This window comes from Saimiri boliviensis, chromosome 1, assembly GCF_048565385.1.
Source record: "Saimiri boliviensis isolate mSaiBol1 chromosome 1, mSaiBol1.pri, whole genome shotgun sequence".
NCBI classification, from domain to species: domain Eukaryota; kingdom Metazoa; phylum Chordata; class Mammalia; order Primates; family Cebidae; genus Saimiri; species Saimiri boliviensis.
In genome coordinates, this window is record NC_133449.1 from 132967607 (window position 1) to 132990029 (window position 22423).

Below are 22423 nucleotides of genomic sequence, written 5' to 3' on the forward strand. Positions count from 1 at the left end.
CTGAAGCCTTGAAATCTGAAATCAAGGTGTCAGCAGGGCCCTGTTCACTCTGGAGGCTCTAATGGGAAATCCCTACTTGCCTCTTCCAGCTTCTTCCAGCTGTAAGTGTTCCTTAGCTCATGGCAGCGTCACTCCAAGCTCAGCCACCATCTGCACATCCCATTCTATTCTGCATCTTCTGTCTTTTATAAGGATATTTGTCACTGGATTTAGGATCTACCTGAGAAACCTAGGGTAATCTCATTTGGAGATCTTTAATTTAAATGTATCTGCTAAAGCCTTCTTCTAAATAAGCTAACATTCACAGGGTGCAGATACTGATATGCATCTATCTTTTGGGGGCCCACTAACTCATTACATTAAACAAAAATTAATAGTCTGATTTTTTAGAAAAATCTGTAATTTCAAGGAAGATATCTAGAAAGCCAGATTATGTGCTATGTTGAGGAAGATGCAATTCTCCTGCTTGCATATTTTCATGAAGGGATTTCTATCCCATTTCTTAGGAGACAGCAGGACTGGGCGCTTCCGGTTCTGTGTACCCCCTTACTCATTCATTCTTATGGGAGGGTCACAGACTAATCTGTCTGTGAAGAGAAGGGAAGGTTCGACATCCCCTGGGCCACTGACCAAGAATGGATGAGCAGTCAGGGTAATAGTATTCCTCCTGCAGATGATGGCTCCCTAGGGAGCTGGAGACTCTGCTGGCTGGGAACTTGCTTGGACTGAATGCTGAAAATCTACTTGCTGAAGATGAGTTCAAGGTCTAGATTTAAGGATTACCTGTGAAAACACTCACTTGGACCTAAGGCCTAAGCTGTGTTCTCCAGCATGGCTAATAGGAGACCCTAAATGTGAAAGGTCTGAACACTGGCCTCCTCATTAATATACTACATCAGATGTTTTGCTTGACAATCTCCTGGTGCTTCAAGCCTATGTTCAATTGGATAAGAGTTTAGAGAGGAGACAGGAAGGGATAGAACCCCAAAATCTCCAAAATGCCACTTTTCTTTACTTGTTTTTTTTTTTTTTAAATGGAGTCTCACCGTGTGGCCCAGGCCAGTGCAGTGGCACAATCACAGCTCATTGCAACCTCTGCCTCCCGGGTTCGAGTGATTCTTCTGCCTCCGCCTCCCAAGTAGCTGGGATTATAGGCCTGTGCCACCATGCCCAGCAAATTTTTTTGTACTTTTAGCAGAGATGATGTTTTGTCACATTGGCCAGGCTGGTCTCAAACTCCTGACCTCAAGTGATCCACCTGCCTTGGCCTCCCAAAGTGCTGAGATGACAGACGACAGCTAAAGTGGCTGGCCCAAAATGCCATTTTTCTATTTTCTCAGATTTATGCATCCTTAACCATGGCTCTCATAGCCAAGGCAGGGCCACTACTGCTTATGGGCTCTTAGCCATGAAAACTGAAGTTGTATTATCTAGAAATGACAGTCAACATTTATAGATGTGGCCTTGCACACTAAGACGTGGAAAGCAGTAACACATACTATAATAAAATTCAAAAGGTGAATTGCATAATATAAGTTCTGGACTTGACAGCAAAATGTCAACATAAAATCTTAAATATTTACTCAGCCATATGTTGACTGTAAAATATCAAGCATTCCCTAGAATGAAAGAATAAAGAATTACTCTCATAACACTGAAAAACAAGAAACCACCTAAATGTCCACCAATAACAGATGGTTAAATGAATCCTGGCACTTCCATTCTCTAGCGTAGCATATAGCCACCAAGGAAAACAAGCCATGTTATGTAAAAACAGAAGTTACAAAATAATATGTAGCATAAGAACCTATTTTTGATAGAAAAAAGAAACCATATATTTCTATATGTTCCTATAAATGAGATGCTAGACAAAAAGCTACAGATATGCACACTAAGCTGATAGCAGTATCTCTGGGAAGAGCAGACAGCTTGGAGGGAGTGGGGTGCAAGAGAAAAGGGGGTTTCACATTTGAGGAATTATTTAGATGTTTGATGAGTAGAATGTATTATCTTCCTGAACAATTTAAATCATATCAATTAATTATTTTATTTCATAAAAAGGGCAAGAGGCAGCAATGGATCTATTCAGGAAGTGTATGAGTCAGGTTCTCTAGAGGGACACAACTAATCAGACAGACGTATATATATACGGGAGTTTATTAAGGAGTACTGGCTCTCAAGATCTCAAGGTGAGTTCCCAGACAGGCATTCTGCAAGCTAAGGAGCAAGCAAGCCAGTCTGAGTCCCAAAGCTGAAGAACTTGGAGTCCGATGTTCGAGAGTAGCAAGGATCCAGCATGGGAGAAAGACGTAGATCAGAAGACAAAGCCAATCTAGTCTTTTCACATTCTCCTGCTTGCTTTTATTCTGGCCTCATGGGCAGCTGATTAGATGGTGCCCACCCAGATTGAGAGTGGGTCTGCCTTTCCCAGTCCACTGACTCAAATGTTAATCTCCTTTGACAACACCCTCACAGACACACCCATGATCAATACTTTGCATCTTTCAATTTAATTAAGTTGACATTCAATATTAACCATCATGGAAGCTGTACAGGGAAAGTTAGGTTTTATCTAAATAACAGACAGAGTAAAAAAATACAATAACCCAAACTATATATCTATAACTATACACACACACACACACACACACACACACACACACACCCTATATCCATGAGCAAATACATATATTCATGTATATGTGGAATTTTATATCTACAGTAGGAATTTATTGACAGCTATCTAATTTCAATTTACAGATTACAAGGAGCAACTCATGATTCTTTTTCAGAACCTTTTTTTTTCTTTCTTTCTTTTCTTTTTCTGCTTCCAAATAAGCCCAAGTTGCGTTTAACAAAAGAGCAGTTCCCTACACCCCCTCTATCCTGGCTCTCCAAGGCACGCCCCTGGATGCAGATTGAAGTGAATCAGCTCTGTACCCTGGGAGGTCCCAGCAGCCAGACCTCCTTCATGTGATTGGTGTAGGTGGAGAAAGCTCTAGTCATGACTGTGGGATTGAAAGAGAAGGCCACATGACGTGGTAGAGTCATCAGGGATTTGGGAGTCAGATGAACCTACTTTAGGATTCTGGCTCTGCCAACTTGTAATTAAATGACCTGGCAGAATAATTCAATCTCACCTATACAATGAGGGATAAAAATAAATACTTCCGAGGGTTAGCATAAAGATTCAAGGACATGCCATACAGCAAACATCCAGGTAGAGCTCCATGTCTGGCATGAAGTCTGACTGCAAACGTTGCCCTTGCTATCCACGACCTTTGGAGGATGGGGACATCTGTCTTGGTCTTTCATGAGGAGAGGCTCTGTGCCTTGGGTTAACAGAATATGATAGAGAGTAGCAGGGATGGTTTACTTACTAACGTTGTGCCCTTGTGTGTCTTGACGAGTGTCAGATATAAATTCTATTATCAAAAGTTTCCAGGACCCTGGTAGATATGCACTTCCTTCCTTGTATCTTTCAAGGCTTTTGTGTGACTGGAAGTACCCCACAACCCACATAAGCTTGATTCTTTATTTAGTCTAATTAAAGTATGCTTTCCTTCCTCTTATTTTTGGGGCAAGGCCAATTGCATGAAATCAGTTTCTAGAGTTCCTTGAAGAAAAATACCTTCCATTCCAATTGGCATTTAACTAGTTTAAAATTACGATTCTCATTAGTAAGGATCTATTGTGGTTCTTCTTGTTTTCTTTCCCAGTCCTCACTGATATCTTCAGCCGCTGGTCATACCTTCCTTAGTATTCAGAGTTTCTGAATGCTAGGGACACTGCTCAAAATTTCCCTGGGTGAATCAGAAGCTAAAATTAGGGCAGCCACTCTTCCCTTATAAAACCTAGACTCTGTCCCGCCCTCTCATCTCCATAGTTTGCTCATTTGCTGCCAGTCACTGCCAGCACCTCCCTTTGCCATCTGAAGCTTCCTACACACCCATCAGACCACGGTGAAGAGTCGTGAAGTGGAAGTAAATATTCAAATGCCAGGCGGACTTTGCTACATGCATACCAGAAAAAATTAGAGGCGGAAAGGGCGGGTGAATATTGGCTAGGCTTGCTGTGAACATTAAATTACATAACGCACGTAAAGTGCCCAATATAGCACCTGACACATACTACTGGTGATGACAATAACTCATCTCCTCTTTCTCCTCCTCCCTGCTTCTCCTCTTCCTCCTTCCCCTCCTCCCCTTCTTTTTCTCCCTACTTCTTCTTCTCCTTCTCCATCTCCTCCACCTTCTCCTCCTCATGATTATTATTTTTATATGAACAGCAGCCATCCTTACTTATGGAGGTCTTATTAAGCTAAGTGTTCACCTACAACATTGCATTTAATCCTCAAAATCATTTGCAAGGCACGTATTATTGAGCACCTCCAACTGCGGCAAAGGCAATAATTAACCGTTAAGACATTGAACTGTTGAGTCCAAACACCCAAGTTTGAATTGTCACTTGACGCTTATTCATTGTGGGCTCTGAGCAAATACTTTCTTCTCCAGAAGCTTTATCTGTAAAATGGTAAAATAAATATAGCAGTATCTATTTTATGTTGGGCTGCCCAGAGGTTCACAGGGCAGGGCCTAGTGTCTGGCAAATAGTAGGGCTCTCCTTGTCATGACCTTTTCTCCTCATCCCCTTCTACTGCTCCTAATTCTATAGACCAGCACTGCCTAATGGAATAATGAACTTCTGGCAATTACGTGTGAGTTGCATACAGATCTTACATTTTCTAATGGCCACATGAAAAGAAAGTAAAAAGAAACAGAGGAGATTCACTTTAAAAATAAATTTTATCTAACCTAAAATATCCAAAATACTATTATTTCAACATGTCAAGAGGTAATCCGGGCAGGACATTATTAATGAAATATGTGACATTCTTTTTTTTCATCTTAAGTGTCTGTAATCAAGTGGGGATTTTACGTGTGTAACACATGTCAGGACACACAGGCCTCACTGGCCACATTTCAGCAGCTCCGTAGCCACATGTGGATAGTGGCTGGTTTAAAATGATGATCCTTATTGGTAAGGCTCCATATTGTTGTTCTTGTTTTCTTTCCCACTCCTCACTATATCTTCCACCAGTCATGTTTCCTCAGTATTCATGGTTTCTGAATGCTGAAGACACTGCACAAAATTTCCTTGGGTGAAATTGTCAGAAGCTGGACAGTGCTGGACAGAGCAGTAAGAGACAAAGAGGATACAGACAGATCGTTGAGGGTAAGTGAACCATCCCGGCTTACACAACTGACACATCCTTCTATCAGGAGTGTCGAATCCTGCCTGTCTAGTTCCAAAGCCTGCCATAGTTTCGTGACAGTCACACAATCCATTAGAACGTGGCTCAAGGGCCTAGTTTTATTTCTTCTAGGTCTCCATGTGGAATGATAATTCTATTCAAAGGAGGGTGGGAGAGCCACCCCTCCGAATCTGACAGGCTACATCCAGCATGCCGTCTCTCCAGCCAGCTGCTGTCACGCTGATGTGCACAGGCCTTTCTGTATGGAAGCCACCTCTCTCTCTCACCCTCTAAAGAAATAGAAGGTTAGAGATGCTGCTGAGTCCCCCTCCCTCACCCTTCTCTGCCAGATCTAACCTCTTCCCAGAGGCTGGTATGTCCTTTCCACTTAAGACCAGACTCATGTCAGCCTTGGCAAGTCTGAGATGTCCTCAGGGTGTGCAGTGACTAATTGGTGCTGGTTTCTGGGGACAGCAAACCACTTGCTTACTCACCGCAGCGAAGGACACATAAGTCTTGGTAATCTCTTCAAACCACTTTGAATTGCTTGGCTCAAGTTCATGCTTCTCTATCCCATCACACAGGCTCCCTGACCTCTGAGCACTCTGTAAAGCATGCTGGGCTGGGATGATCCTCAGAACAGGAGCCCTGAGGGGTCTGTCTTCACCTTCCTATCCCACTTGCTCAGAGAAGCTTGCCGGGAGCCTTGCATTTTCTAAAAGCTGACAGTTTCCTACAGTCTATACCAACAATTCCCAAGATCTGGTTAGAGATCAAATTTTTGTCCACCCTCAGTAAATGGACAACATTTCGAGTTCTGCCACAGAGCTAAATTTATTCAGCATGCAGGCTGATCTTTTTTGGTGTTCCAGTCACACACTCTCACTATTATCATTGTGACCAATGTCAGTTGGTCAGTAGGTGCCTGGATGGCACAGCCAGTGTCTTTAAGTGTAAAAAAAAAAAAAAAAAAACTATCTTCTTCCACATCGGAACTGAGGATCCTGGCATCTCATCCCAGAAGCATGTATTGCAAACACCTGAGCTAACCACTCATGTTAAAAAGAAACGAAAAATCTATAACACTGTATGTAACTTTAGATTCTTCTATGAAATAGTGGTGAGAGTAGATGGTGGTGTGGTGTTTGTCTTTGAATGTCCTTAATTGGCAAAAGTTGACAAGCCCATTTAAGTTCTCTGGAATTATATATGTGTAAGTGCCCACACACAATATTGTATTTAATCCTTAAAACTGCTCTCCGATGTAGACATATACAGAGCTATAAAATCTCCATGTCTAGAAACTACTGATCCGATACTTGCATAATGGCATGAGATCTGGAAATTCTTGAAGACTAACAAGTAATGTAAAGGTGAACAACATTTTGAGGGGCAGCAGGAGAGGAGAGTTGACTCAGTTCTGCACTCCTTTGGACTCCTTATTTCCTTTTCTGAAACGGGTGGACCAGCTCCTTTTTACCAGGACAACATCACAAAAAGCAGCTAATACTGGTTGTGCAAAGTACCATCATGCAAAGTACTTGTATACATTACCTGTGCAAAGTGCCAGTGTGCATTACCAACTTTAATTCTTTTTCTTTTCTTTTGAGACAGAGTCTCGTTCTATTGCCCAGGTTGGAGTACAGTGGCAGGATCTCAGCTCAAACTGCAACCTCTGCTTCCTGGGTTCAAGTGATTCTCCCATCTCAGCCTCCCGAGTAGCTGGAACTGCAGGCATGCACCACTATGCCCCACTAATGTTTGTATTATACACACACACACACACACACACACACACATATATATATATATATATAATTGCACTTTAGGTTCTGGGGTACATTCGTAGAACACACAGGATTGTTGCATAAGTACATACATGGCAATGTGGCTTGCTGCCTCCATCCCCCTGTCACCTATATCTGGCATTTCTCACCATGTTATCCCTCCCCAACCTCCCTACCCCACTGTCCCTCCCCTAGCCTCCCCCAACATACCCCAGTGTGTGATGCTCCCCTCCTTGTGTCCATGTGTTCTCATTGTTCAACACCTACCTGTGACTGATGACATGTGATATTTGATTTTCTGTTATTGCGTAAGTTTGCTGAAAATGATGGTTTCCAGATTCATCCATGTCCCTACAAAGGACAGGAACTCATCATTTTTTATGGCTGCATAGTATTCCATGGTGTATATGTGCCACATTTTCCTTGTCCAGTCTATCATCAATGGGCATTTGGGTTGGTTCCAGGTCTTTGCTATTGCAAACAGTGCTGCAATGAACATTCGTGTGCATGTGGCCTTATACAAGAATGATTTATAATCCTTTGGATATATACCCAGTAATGGGATTGCTAGGTCAAATGGAATTTCTATTCCTAGGTCCTTGAGGAATCCACACTGTCTTCCACAATGGCTGAACTAATTTGCACTCCCACAAACAGTGTAAAAGTGTTCCTATTTCTCCACATCCTCTCCAGCATCTGTTGTCTCCAGATTTTTTAATGATTGCCATTCTGACTGGCATGAGATGTTATCTCAATGTGGTTTTGATTTGCATTTCTCTAATGACCAGCGATGATAAGCATCTTTTCACATATTTGTTGGCCTTATAAATGTCTTCTTTTGAAAAGTGTCTGTTCATGTCCTTTGTCCACTTTTGACTGGGTTTATTATTTTTTTTTCTTGTAAATCTGTTTTAGTTCTTTGTAGAGTATGGATATTAGCCCTTTGTCAGATGGGTAGATTGCAAAACTTTTTTCCCATTCTGTTGGTTGCTGGTTCAGTCTAATGACTGTTTCTTTTGCTGTGTAGATGCTCTTAAGTTTAATTAGGTCCCATTTGCCTATTTTGGCTTTTGTTGCCATTTATTTTGGTGTTTTAGTCATGAAGTCCTTGCCTATGCCTAGGTCCTGAATGGTTTTGCCTAGGTTTCCTTCTAGGGTTTTTATAGTGTTAGGTCTTATGTGTAAGTCTTTAATCCATCTGGAGTTAATTCTAGTGTAAGGTGTCAGGAAGGGATCCAGTTTCTGCTTTCTGCCCATGGCTAGCCAGTTTTCCCAACACCATGTATTAAACAGGGAATCCTTTCCTCATTGCTTGTGTTTGTCAACTTTGTCAAAGATCAGATGGTTGTAGATGTGTGATGTTGCCTCCAAGGCCTCTGTTCTGTTCCATTGGTCTGTATCTCTGTTTTGGTACCAGTACTAGGCTTTTTCGATTATTGTAGCCTTGTAATACAGTTTGAAGTCAGGTAGCATGATGCCTCCAGCTTTGTTCTTTTACCTGAGGATTATCTTGGCTATGCAGGCCCTCTTTTGGTTTCACATGAAGTTTGAGGTGGTTTTTTTCTAGTTCTGTGAAAACGGTCATAGGAAGTTTAATGGGGATAGCGTTGAATCAATAAATTACTGTAGGCAGTATGGCCATTTTCATGATATTGATTCTTCCTAACCATGAACATGGAATGTTTTTCCATCTGTTTGTGTCCTCTCTTATTTCCTTGAGCAGTGGTTTGTAGTTCTCCTTGAAGAGGTCCTTTATGTTCTTTGTTAGTTGTATTCTTAGGTATGTTATTCTCTTTGTAGCAATTGTGAATGGCAGTTTGTTCTTTCTTTTTTTTTTTTTAAGAAGAAAGAGAAAGAAAGAAAAAGAACAAAAAAAGAACGAAGGAGAGAAAGAAAGAGGAAGAGGAAGAGGGAGAGGGAGAGAGATCGGGGGTGTTGCTTTATTGCCCGGGCTAGAATGCAGTCTAAAAATGGGTGTGCCTATAATTGTGCTTAATAATACAGACATAAAAAAAATGAGGGAAGAAAATAACTAACAAGCAGCCAACCAATATTTCATTTAAACCTGTAAATAGGTGTGATGTGATAAGTGTATTATTTTGTGTATTTAAAGTGGAGAGTTCTATAAATGTTAATTAAGTCTACTTGTTCCAGATCTGAGTTCAAGTCCTGGATATCGTTGTTAACTTTCTGTCTCATTGATCTATCTAATATTGATGTTGAAGTCTCCCACTATTATTGTGTGAGAGTCTAAGTCTCTTTATACATCTTATATATCTGGGTTTTCCCTTATTGGGTGTGAATATATTTAGGATCTTTAGCTCTTCTTGTTACATTGATCCTTGTATCATTATATAATATCCTTCTTTGCTTCTTTAGCAGTTCGTTATTGATTTGGTTCTCTTTAAGTCTGTTATTGGTATATAGGAATGCTTGTGATTTCTGCACATTGATTTTGTATCCTGAGACTTTGCTGAAGTTGCTTATCAGTTTAAGGAGATTTTGGGCTGAGATGATGGGGTCTTCTAAATATACAATCATGTTGCCTGCAAATAGAGACAATTTGACTTCCTCCTTTCCTAACTGAATAAGCTTTATTTCTTTTTCTTGCCTAATTTCTCTGACTAGAACTTCCAATACTCTATTGAACAGGAGTGGTGAGAGAAGGCATCCTTGTCTAGTGCCAGATTGCAAAGGGAATGCTTCCAGTTTTTGCCCATTCGGTATGATATTGGCTGTGGGTTTGTTGTAAATAGCTTTATTATTTTGAGATACGTTCTGTCAATACCTAGTTTATTGAGAGTTTTTAGCATAAAGGGCTGTTGAATTTTGTGGAAGGCCTTCTCTGCATCTATTGAGATAATCATGTGGTTTTTGTCATTGGTTTTGTTTATGTGGTGGACTATGTTTATAGACTTGCATATGTTGAACCAGACTTGGATCCCCAAGATGAAACCTTCTTGATTGTGATGGATAAGCTTTTTGATGTGCTCTTGCAATTGGTTTGCCAGTATTTTATTGAAGATTTTTGCGTCTATGTTCATCAAGGATAATGGCCTGAAATTTTCTTTTTTTGTTGAGTCTCTGCCAGGTTTTGGCATCAGGATGATGTTGGTCTCATAAAATGATTTGGGAAGGATTCCCTCTTTTTGGATTGTTTGGAATAGTCTTGGAAGGAGTGGTACCAGCTCCTCTTTGTATGTCTGGTAGAATTCAGCTATAAACCCATCTGGACCTGGACCTTCTTTGGTTGGTAGGTTATTAATTGCTGCCTCAACTTCAGCCCTTGTCATGGGTCTATTCAGCATTTTTACTTCTTCCTGGTTTAGGCTCAGGAGGGTGCAAGTGTCCAGGAATTTATCCATTTCTTCCAGGTTTACTGGTTTATGTGCATAGAGTTGTTTGTAGTAATCTCTGATAGTAGTTTGTATTTCTGTTGAATCGGTGGTGATATCCCCTTTATCATTTTTTGTTGCATCTATTTGATTCTTCTCTCTTTTCTTTTTTATTAATCTGGCTAGTGGTCTATTTTGTTGATTTTTTTCAAAAAACCAGCTCCTGGATTTATTGATTTTTTTGAAGGGTTTTTTGTATCTCTATCTCCTTCAGTTCTGCTCTGATCTTAGTTATTTCTTGTGTTCTGTTAGCTTTTGAGTTTTTTTTATTTTGCTCCTCTAGCTCTTTCAATTTTGATGATAGGGTGTCAACTTTAGATCTTTCCTTGCTTCTCATATGGGCATTTATTACTATAAATTTTCCTTTAGACACTGCTTTAAATGTGTCCCAGAGATTCTGGTACATTGTGACTTCATTCTCATCAGTTTTGAAGAATATCTTTATTTCTGCCTTCATTTCATTGTTTATCCAGTCAACATTCAAGAGCCTGTTGTTCAGTTTCCATGAAGTTGTGTGGTTCTGAGTTAGTTTCTTAATCCTGAGTTCTAATTTGACTGCACTGTGGTCTGAGAGACTGTTATGATTTCCATTCTTTTGCATTTGCTGAGGAGTGATTTACTTCCAATTATGTGGTCAATTTTAGAGTAGGTGCAATGTGGTGCTGGGAAGAATGTATATTCTGTGGATTTGGGGTGGAGAGTTCTGTAGATGACTATTAGGTTTGCTTTGTCCAGATCTGAGTTCAAGTCCTGGATATCCTTGTTAACTTTGTCTCATTGATCTAATATTGACAGTGGAATGTTAAAGTCTCCCACTATCATTGTGTAGGAATCTACGTCTCTTTGGAGGTCATTAAGAATTTGCTTTATGTATCTGGATGTTCCTGTATTGGGTGCATATAAATTTAGAATCATTAGCTGTTTTTGGTGCATTGATCCTATTACCATTATGTAATGCCCTTCTTTGTCTCTTTTGATCTCTGTTGGTTTAAAGTCTATTTTATCAGAGACTAGGATTGCAAATCCTGCCCTTTTTCTCTCCATTTTCTTGGTAAATCTTCCTCCATCCCTTTATTTCGAGCCTATGAGTGTCCTTGCATGTGAGATGGGTTTCCTGGACAGCACACTGATGGGTTTTGACTTTTTATCCAGTTTGCCAGTCTGTGTCCTTTGACTGGGGCATTTAGCCTATTTACTTTTAAGGTTAATATTGTTATGTGTGAATTTGATCCTGCCATTTTGATGCTAGCTGGTTGTTTTGCCTGTTAGTTGATGCAGTTTCTTCATTGTGTTGATGCTCTTTACCATTTGGTACATTTTGGGAGTGGCTGGTACTGGTTGTTCCTTTCTAAGTTTAGTGCTTCTTTCAGGAGCTCTTGTAAGGCAGGTCTGGTGGTGATGAAATCTCTCAGCAATTGTTTGTAAAGGATTTTATTTCTCCTTTGCTTATGAAGCTTAGTTTGGCTGGATACGGCCCCCACTCTCTTCTGGCTTATAGGGTTTCTGCTGAGATACCCACTGTGAGTCTGATGGGCTTGCCTTTGTGGGTAACCCGACATTTCTCTCTGGCTGCCCTTAGCAATTTTTCCCTCATTTCAACCCTGGTGAATCTGAGGATTATGTGCCTTGGGTTTACTCTTTTTGAGGAGTATCTTTGTGGTGTTCTCTGTATTTCCTGGACTTGAATGTTGGCCTGCCTTGCTAGGTTGAGGAAGTTGTCCTGAATAATATCCTGAAGAATGTTTTCCTGCTTAGATTCATTTGCTCTGTCACATTCAAGTACACTTATCAAACGTTCATTAGGTCTTTTCACATAGTCCCATATTTCTTGGAGGCTTTGTTCATTTCTTTTCACTCTTTTCTCTCTAATCTTGTCTTCTTGTTTTATTTCATTGAGTTGATCTTCAATCTCTGATATTATTTCTTCTGCTTGGTCAATTCAGCTATTGAAACTTGTGTATGCTTCACGAAGTTCTCGTGTTTTGTTTTTCAGCTCCATCAAGTCATTTATATTCTTCTCTAAGCTGTTTATTCTCATTAGCATTTCCTCAAACCTTTTTTCAAAGTTCTTGGTTTCTTTGCATTGAGTTAGAACATGTTCTCTTAGCTCAGAGAAGTTTGTTATTACCCACTTTCTGAAGCCTTTTTCTGTTAATTCTTTAGACTCATTCTCCATCTAGCTTTGTTCCCTGCTGGTGAGGAGCTGTGATCCCTTAGAGGAGGAGAAGCATTCTGGTTTTGGATGTTTTCATCCTTTTTGTGCTGGTTTCTTCCATCTTTGTGGATTTATCTACCTGTGGTCTTTGTTGTTGGTGACTTTCAGATGAGGTCTCTGACTGGACACCGTTTTGGTTGATGATGAACTTATTTCTTTCTGTTTTTTAGTCTTCACTCTAACAGTCAGGCCCCTCTGCTGCAGGACTGCTGGAGGTCCACTCCAGATCCTGCTTGCCTGGGGATCACCTGCAGCAGCTGCAGAACAGTAAAGGTGGCTGCTAGTTTCTTCTTCTGTTATCTTTGTCCCAGAAGGATACCCCCGAGATGTCAGCCTGAGCTCTCCCTTATGAGGTGTCTCTTTGGATATACAGGGGTCAGGAAGCTGCTTGAGAAGACAGTCTGTCCCTTACAAGAGCTCAAGCACTAAGCTATGAACTCTGCTGTTCCATTCAGAGCTGCTGGGCAGGTACATTTAAGTCTGCTGCAGCGGAACTCATACTGTATTTTTTCCCAGGTGCTCTGTCCTGGGAAGGTGGGGCTTTATTTATAAGTTCCTGACATACTGCTGCCTTTTTTCAGAGATGCCCTGTCCAGCAAGGAGGTAGCCTAGTCACTGTCTGCCAGCAGAGGCATTGCTGAGCTGCCATGGGCTCTGCCCAGCTGCTGTGTGAACTTCCTTGTGATTTTGTTTACAGAAGTATAATTAGAACTCTCTCAGTTATGGTGATCTGCCTCAGTAATGGTGGACTGTGTCTGTAATGGTAGACTGCCTCAGTAATGGAGGATTGCATTGGTAATGGTGGACTGCCTTGGTAATGATGGACTGCCTCTGTAATGGCGGACTGCCTCGGTGATGGTGGACTGCCTCGGTAGTAGTCACTGCCTCAGTAATGGCAGATGCCCTTCCCCACACAGAGCTGGACCGTCCTGGCTCCAGCTGCGCTTGCTCTGAAACTCTCAGTCCAGAGCATTTCAGATTGCTGGTCTTTGTGGGGCTGGGATCCACCAAGCCAGATCACCTGGCTCCCTGTTTCAGCCCCCTTTTTTCAGTCGAATGGGCAGCTCTGTCTCCCAGGCTTTCCAGGCTCCAGGTGAAAAGGCCACCCAGATTTGGGTGAGTTTTTATGCAGAGACTCGCTGCGCTGGCTGAAACAGCCATGCTGGAAACTCGTGGCACTTTTCTGCCTGGGAATCTCCTGGTCTGTGAGCAGTAATAACTTGTTTGGAAATGCAGTGATCACTCACCCTCTGTGTTGTTCTCACTGGGAACTGCACTCCAGAGCTGTTCCTATTCAGCCATCTTGGATAGCTCTCCTGTTTGTATTTTTTCTCAGAGATGGCATTTCACTATGTTGGCCACACTGGTCTTGAACTCCTGACCTCAAGGAATCCACCTGACTCAGCCTTCTACAGTGCTGGGATTACAGGCGTGAGCCATGGCACTTGGCCACAACTTAAATTCTTATAATAACTCTGTTGGGTAGACTAAATATTCCTGCTATGGCAATGAGACTATCAAGAGGAAGCAAGGGAAGGCAACTGATCCAAAGCTGCAGACGTAATAAGTGGTGTGGCTGGGATTCAAATCCAGGTTGTCTGATTCTAGAGCTTGTGTTCATAAGTACTGTTATAATATATTGTTGTAGCTATGTGAAAGTAAACGAAACATTATGGGTGTGAAAAGTACATATAGTATCATGGACTTTGCATTTCTTTTGGACTTAGATGGTCAGCTGAGGTGTTTGGTATATACGATTTTGGGATTCCAAGATCTCTCTCCAGTTCTGTTACGGTAGAAATGAATTAGAGTTTTGACCCAGGAACCTCAGATTATACCATATTAGGCACCTGCCTGACTGACATTGGTCACAATGGAAGCAAAGAGAAGAATGTGAGTGGTTCAGGGAAAACCCATCCCAACCACTTGCCAGGTTGCACAAAGCACATAGCCTCCATTGCAGAAGACAGATAACTATCTCACCAACTCCCTGAGTCTAGCCTGAACTCTGTAGGCACAGTGTACAAGGATTTTCTGGACACTTGCCATTTCATCACCAACTTCTCCATGTTGCATTCTTGCCAGAGGAGTTATAATCACACTAAAAATATGAAGTTTGCTGGGCATGGTAGCTCTCGCCTGTAATTCAAGCACTTTGAGAGACTGAGGTCAGTGGATCACTAGCTGAGGAGATTGAGACAATCCTGGCTAATACGGTGAAACCCCATCTCTAATAAAAATACAAAAAATTAGCCAGGCATGGAGGCAAGTGCCTGTAGTCCCAGCTAATCAGGAGGCTGAGGCAGGAGACTCGTTTGAACCCGGCAGGCAGAGGTTGCAATGAGCCAGTATCATGCCGCTGCACTCCAGCCTGGGCGACAAGAGCAAGACTCCGTTTCAAAAATAAAAAAAAAAATAATAATAAAATGTCTTAAAAAAAAAAGTATGAGGTCTAAATGAGGTGGTTTGAAGTGGAGCCTTAGTTTGCCAGAAGTCTTTACTCCTGCTTTCATCATTGTTTCTCTACACCTCTCTCTTCAAACTGGAATAGTAACGACCACACACAAAAAAGTTAGCACATTTAGAGTTCCATGCTATGAAAGTTATGATTGCACTTGGCTGCAAAAAGGGGACTCAAGTGAACTCAACTAATCAACATGGCGAGCCACATGGCACATTGCTCCAATTTAGTTAATCACTCAGCCAGCTCCAGACAGGACTTGAGTTCCTCACTGTAACACAAGAAAATAAACTTGGCCCCCGCCACCCGCCACCCTGGATCCAATCTCAGCCTGCTGCTGATGAAGAGCAGAACAAACACACATTTTCATCTGCACAACCTTTATGAGTATCTATCTATGGTTTGGTTCAGATCCAGGCACAAACTTGCATTAAAGGTTGAGATCGATGACTCAAAGCTTAGCTAGAAATGCAGGCGAGAAAATGGAGCTGTGAACTGGGAGGAGAACATATCTGAGGGTGAGAGGGAGAGACGGAAGCACTAAATGCTCAAACCCACATCCCAGCTCATCTGCCCCAGGAGCTCCCATTAAGCTGCGGTGCTCTGGGCAGCAGAGGGCACTATTAATACACTCTGAAGTAACTGGCACACTTAAGGAAGAAACATGGGTTTAGAATAAGCTTGTGTGTGGCATTTGGGTGGGGAAGGTCATAAGATGATGGCTATTGCCTTCAGTCTCTTGTTCTCAAATCCAAATATTAACAAGAATCTAAAGAAAGGCTACAAGGTAAAACTGACTCTTGCATGTAACTTCAACTTTTTAGGATGTAAAGAATACACATACAGAAACCCACGTTAAATAGGAAGATCGCTAAATACCTTGTATGCATTATCTTATTTAATCTACAACCCTGTGTGAGCAAGGACTGTTATTATCTCCATTTCATACTTAAAAAAACTGATACCCAGAGAGGTCAAGTGACTTGCCCCAAGTTACCAACTCGTAAGTGCAGAACTGGAATCTAAGGCAACTTCAGATGGCAAAGTCCATGCTTCTAACCTCTGTGCTATACTTCCTCACAGACATCTTGCCCACAACGTGAGAAAACATCAACTCCTTAACCGCCAACAGGAACGGAAGGTGAAGTGAACTCCATTTTGTTACTACGTCTGTGCTTCAGAAGTTAGGAAAGGCAAGGACACCTGAACCCTGCTGAAATCTATCTCCCTCCACTAGCCAGCTCCTCACTTTGTTTTGACAAAAGTTGTGGGTTAAAAAGTAGACAGCTCTGTCAAAGGTTAAACAGTCTCCAGATTCTGAAAATCTGCCTGTGGCCCAAGAGTTTTAACCTTAATGCCAACCGAAAGGTGCAGAACCAATCAGGGTTTTGAGGTTACCAGTCACAGAAGCCAAGTCAGGTCATGCTTAGAAAATCAAAGGGGTTTGTTTGGAGGAAACTGGTAACTTGCTGAGCTAAAGGGGAGTTGAGAGAAGTACAGAAACAAGGACACCAGAAGTAGTACACCATCATCATAATGGCCACTCCCTTTGGACACAGCCTTTGTCTGTCACTGGCCTAGCTTGGACCCTGTGCCCACTACTGTAGTGAGTGGGAGGAAAGGGTGGACAGCCTGTACATTCTGCTACATACAAGGGCTTCATAAAATGGTAGAAATTTCCTAAAATAAATATGGGGGCTTTTTCCTGAAAAGAAAAAGAAGTAGGCTAAATGTTAGACAAGCAAAAGCAATTAAGGACCATGGCAGATACCTTTAGAGGTGGCCCAATTTCTCAGGAAGCCAGAGTTAGGAGTTGTTCATCATTTGATCCCTCTATACCTAGACAATCTAGCACAGAACATGGCACCTAGTAAATGTTTAATAAATGATGAAAATACACATTAACCAACCAACAAACCAACAAACTCAATGACAAGCAAATGGAATCAATGAAAAAAGCAGACTTCATAGGTGGTTGACTTTGTAGAGATATAACCAATGTGAACTCACAATCCTGCCACCTCTAAAACAGTCTATTTTGGAACTCTTAACTACACTTAATTTCTGGACCTTCCTGAAGCATTGCTCTGGCTAATATCACTAATCCTGTTCCCATAAAGTATGTGGATGAAGATACAGAGGCCATTTGTCTTGGTACTCTCAGTGTTCAAAGTGCACTGCAATTCTCTAGTTCCATTCCTTTCCTAGGGACGACAAATACATGGTGTGTGCACCCCCGTCCTCCCGACACTGCACGTCCAAGACACACCTTGTTCATGGATCACGACATTCATCCTAGTGAGCCCAGACATCCAGGAACAATTCATCAAGCTGGACCCACAAGGTAAAACCCACTTATTATGCCTGACTCAAGACATCTGGAGTCACTACTTTAGCACACAGCCAAGTGATGACCAGCTCATGCCTGACCACCACCAGATGGGAAATATGATCTCACGGAGGCAGCATATTCCAGCTTCAGGACTCTGTTAGAGTTTTTTCCTTTAGGGACACTTCTGGGTGAACACAGAGATCGCACACCTGGGCCTGCTGTGACTATCTCCTCCAAAATGTTTAAGTAATACTCCTGAAGATACAAACGACAGACTGCAGCTGCCCCTTGAAGAAAAAAAAATAACAAAAATCCTGGGGGAATTGTTACTAACTGTATTGACGACAAGGATGGATGGAAAGGCACATATTTTGATATACACACCATAAGTTCTACCCTTTCATTCATAACAGCATAAATGACTCCCCCAAAACACACATAGAAGTGGGGAATACTCCAGCTCCTTACTCCATTAAATTTTACTTCATCCCCTTCTTCCTACACTTCCCTGGAAAGAAATGGAAGCCAATCTCCAGGAAACCCTTCTGAGATACCCAAAACTAGGGTCAGGAAGGTCCCTTTCTCCTTCCTCATCAATGATTCTTCTTTACTTCCATTCATTTTAAGAAAATGACATTGGCATGTGCTCGGATGATAATTAGGGTTGATTCTGAGACACTTCACTATCTAAGGAAAGGTTCTCTTCATAGGAATGTGGTGTCTCATGCCCACATTGTACAATGAAAAACTACAAAAAGGGTCTGAGAAACCAAGCTGAAGGAAGAAGGTTCCTCCTCACTGTAGTAGGGCTGTAGTAAAGCTACCTACCCACTGAGCATGAAAAGAGAGTTTGTGTATGTATACATCATGAAAATCTCATAGGAGAGGAAGAAGCCAATACCCATCGGGTGTTTTTCCCAATCCCTTGAGAAGACATCCCTTACCCTCTAAGGAAAGGCCAATACAATCACATCAGTACAATACCCAGAGCAAAGAGGTCACTCACAAAATAATGTGTTGAGCAAATGAATAAGAGAATGACCAAATGAATGAATGATAAAATGAACACACTTAAAAGGAGAACAGGCACGGAACAAAGAAAAACATGTCTTTCAAAATTGTATTCTTTAAGAAATGAGCAGAGCATGGGTTGTGCAGAGTTAGGTCAGGGAGCTGCAGTGAAAGACAGGTGGAAATGATGAGAGAGATACAAGGCTGAATTCACTACTAAAGCTCAATGGGAATCCGGATACTCAATAGCATAACTAAGATCCTCCTTGGAGGCAAAGGACAGAAGAGGAAAATGTGAAAATTCAATCAGTATATGTCTGCAAGAACAGAGGGTATTCCACGGGGACAAGGAAGCTGGGTCTGTTCCTGGGGGTGCCCTGCCTCCCATCACTCAGACGTCTATGTGCAAATGTCACTTCCTTGGAGATGCCTTCCCTCACTATCTGAAATAGAGCCTCTCTTTTGCTCCCTGTTTACATAATACACTGTGCTTTGCTTCACATGTAATTATATATATTTGTTGTCTGTCTCCCTGTGGAAGTTCCACAGGGGCAAGGTCCTTGTCGGCCCACAGCTCAATTCGTACCTACAACGCTGGGCATGTAGGAGGCACTTAATGAGTATTTGTTACATGGATGCATGAATAAACAAGGGAAAAAAATTTATTATAACCAAATATGGTTTACTCTTTCAGAGCAAGGGTGGCTTAATAATAGGAAATCAATGATACAATGTATCATGTCAGTAGGTAAACTTGTGATCATCTTGTAGTCTTGTTATCTTATCAAAGGGCAAATATGACCATGCTACTTTCTTATCCAAACCCCATCAATGCTTCCCATTGTTTCTTGAACAAAGATTCAAATCATGGCCCCCTATGGTCTGGTCCCTGTCTCCCCTGAACCTTATGTTCCAAGACGTGTTCTCCTTCAACAGAAGCCTTCCCCTGTACATTCAATGTGTCTCATTCTCTCTCACCTCAACATTAACAAGTGTCGTCCTTATGCCTGGGAAACTCCTCCTCTTCTCCAACTCACCCCTATTCTACCTGGGTCTCAGCTGAATCTTCAATTTGCAAAGAAAGTTTCCCCAGTCTCTCTGAATTAAAAAAAAAAGTTCTCCTAGTAAAGGTTCTTTGAACACCATGGACCTCTCTGACCTGGCACATATTACATTTGATATTTTATATTTATTTGGGTAGTTATTTGATCAATATCTCTCTCCTCTAGTCTGCTGGCTCTCAGAGAGTGATAGCCAATCTTTTGATATTTGGGTTTGTAGACAATCTTGGACCATAGGAGCTGTTCAATTATTTTCTGAAAGAAGAAAAACTGTTACGGCTTTCTTGGCTTCTCCTAAAATACAAAACTTAAAGCCTCACCCATGTGTGGTTTGCTAAGGCAAAGAGGTGAGGACATTCATATTTCTTGATATAGCCCTATTATGTGATTGTACAACAATGACAGAGGCTTAAAAGCCTCTTTTAGATTGGAGGATTTCTATTCTCCAATATGGTACCATTAAACTACATTTCCTCCAATTTTATTCTTATGTTCTTACATTCCCAGACTCCAGGGTAAAATGTTATGCTTATACATACTAAACTTCCTCTTCTTAAACTAAGCACAATATTTTATCCGTTTTAGGATCTTTCTGAATCTAATTTTCCCAAATTACATGTTTCTTATCATTCTTAGGTTTATGTCACCCACAATTAGTTTCTTCTAAATTATTGATGAGTGCTATAGAATTACAGCGATGATTATAAGGATAGCTATCATTTTCTGAGTTCTTACTTAAAAGCACTGGATCCATGCAGTCCATTCGCACATTGGCTCCTTTCACCTTCATAACAACACTATGAGGTGGATGTTCCATCTCAGTCTTTAGAGATGGTGAGTCTGTAGATCTGCACAGTTATCTTGTCCAAGATCTCACAGCTCATAAGTCGAAGGACAAGGATTTATTTATTTATTTTTATTTTATTTTTGAGACAGAGTCTGACTCCATTGCCCAAGCTGGAGTACAATGGTACAATCTTGGCTCACTGCAACCTCTGCTACCCAAGTTCAAGCGATTCTCCTGCCTCAGCCTCCTGAGTAGCTGAGATTACAGGCAACTGCCACTGCACCCAGCTAATTTCTGTATTTTTAGTAGAGACGGGGTTTCACCATATTGGCCAGGCTGGTCTTGAACTCCTGACCTTGTGATCCACCTGCCTCTGCCTCCTGAAATGCTGGGATTATAGGTGTGAGCCACTGCACCTGGCCAGAACAAGGGTTTAAACTTAGATGTTTATGCCCCAAGACTCTTTACATTCCTCTAGTGATTTTCAAAATTTTCTCAGCCATGAAGTCCATTGTTTCAGCTAAATCTTACACAAAGCATGCACATCAGCTAAAATCAGAATGAATTTCTGCCTAACACAGCTTCGATATCTCTAAAGCACTTCAGGCTGATTTTCACCAAAGAAAGTGTTAAGCCAGACGCGTAGATAAACTCCTTAAAAGCCTCTGTTAGAGTCACAATAGTCAATTGCTCTAGAATATTCTAAAACATTCTAGAATGCTCTAGAAAGTCTGTACTTATGGAAACATTCTGTTTCACACTATCCAATATGATAGTCACTAGGCACATGGGCTGTTGAACAACAGAAATGTAGCTAATGTAATTGAGAAACTGAAAATTTCATTTAATTTACATGTACATTTAAGCTGAAATAGCCACACATGCCTACTATTATACTGGACAATGCATTTCTACAAATTATGAGTTGACTTTATTACACCAGCCTCTATCCTATTATCTCCAAAACACAACAGGAATAAAAATGTGATCTCAGGCATTTAGAAATCTGGCACAGAATACTCACTAAAGAACCTAAGTCAGATAGAGGCCATGTCACTAGATATGGCCAAAGAACTCTGAGTGGAAGTGACAGATGGCTCATTCAGGCTGAGGCATTTAAGATTTAGTGTGCCTTAACACACTTCTCCTCCCTGGCAGATCATGTGTTCCAGAAAACATAACTAGAAAGATGTGAGAAGGCACTTCACAGGGGAGATAAGCTTTGTTTTACTTAATCCACTGAGATGTCAGAGTTAATTGTTACAGCAGCAGCCTGTTGTCCAGGCTGACTAACACATGAAAACAAAGAGAACACTTTGAATTCTTGGCAAAATAAGAGCCAGAAAGCAGCAGCAGAAGCACAGTTCAGAGGAGTGGGGAACCAAAGACAATAGACCAAGGTGAGCCAGAAATAAATTCCACTAACAGTAGCACTTATTTTTTTGCCTTACCGTGGTGGAGAAAACAGGCATTTTTACAATAAGCATCCTCCAGGTTTATGGTGGCAGGTGGTTAGGAACGGTAATCTCTGTTCTATTATCATACAGCTTGCCTGTAAAGAAAAGTTGTCCACACTAAGCACCGTTTTGCTTCTTTCCTTGGGAAACAGACTTAATTCAATTAGTTACATAAGTAAAGATTACAAAATCTGCATTAGCAATGATTCTCCTGACAGCCCTATGTCCTGGGATCTGTTACTTGGAAATTGTTTAATGGGACATATGTGGACCTTTGGTATTGGGAGAAATGTGGGAAATAGACATTTATGGCCACAGCTTCTCAGACAGGACTTTTTTTTTTTTCTTTCTTTTTTTTTTTTTTTTTTTTTTTTTTGGCTAGGGGCAATTTCTGATGGTAATGATGACTCGGCTAAGCCCCATTGGTTCTCTCTCTTTCCCAGCCTGAAAAGTCAGTGCTCAGTTAAGACATCATTAGTTAAGATCCACTGAATTTTTTGCTAAAAATGTGCATTCATTCAATAAATAGCTACAGAATATCTTTTCTCCCAGATTTGCATGCCATTCAGGGATTTCTCTGTGGGAATTTCTTGGGTCAGAACATAATCTGCATGTCCACTGGTTATCTCCCAACCCCTCAATAGTGGAGGAAATCATGAACTG

General features: G+C 41.3%; 1 protein-coding gene across 1 annotated transcript in view; it reads right to left on the reverse strand.

Annotated features, from left to right (window-relative positions):
• Nucleotides 1-21790, reverse strand: part of CDH13 (cadherin 13) — a 1266064-nt gene extending 1244274 nt beyond the window's left edge. The window contains exon 1 of the mRNA XM_074404611.1: nt 21755-21790. Coding sequence (XP_074260712.1) covers nt 21755-21790 — 36 coding nt within the window. The remainder of the gene's footprint in view (nt 1-21754) is intronic.
• Between the last annotated feature and the right edge of the window lie 633 nt (nt 21791-22423).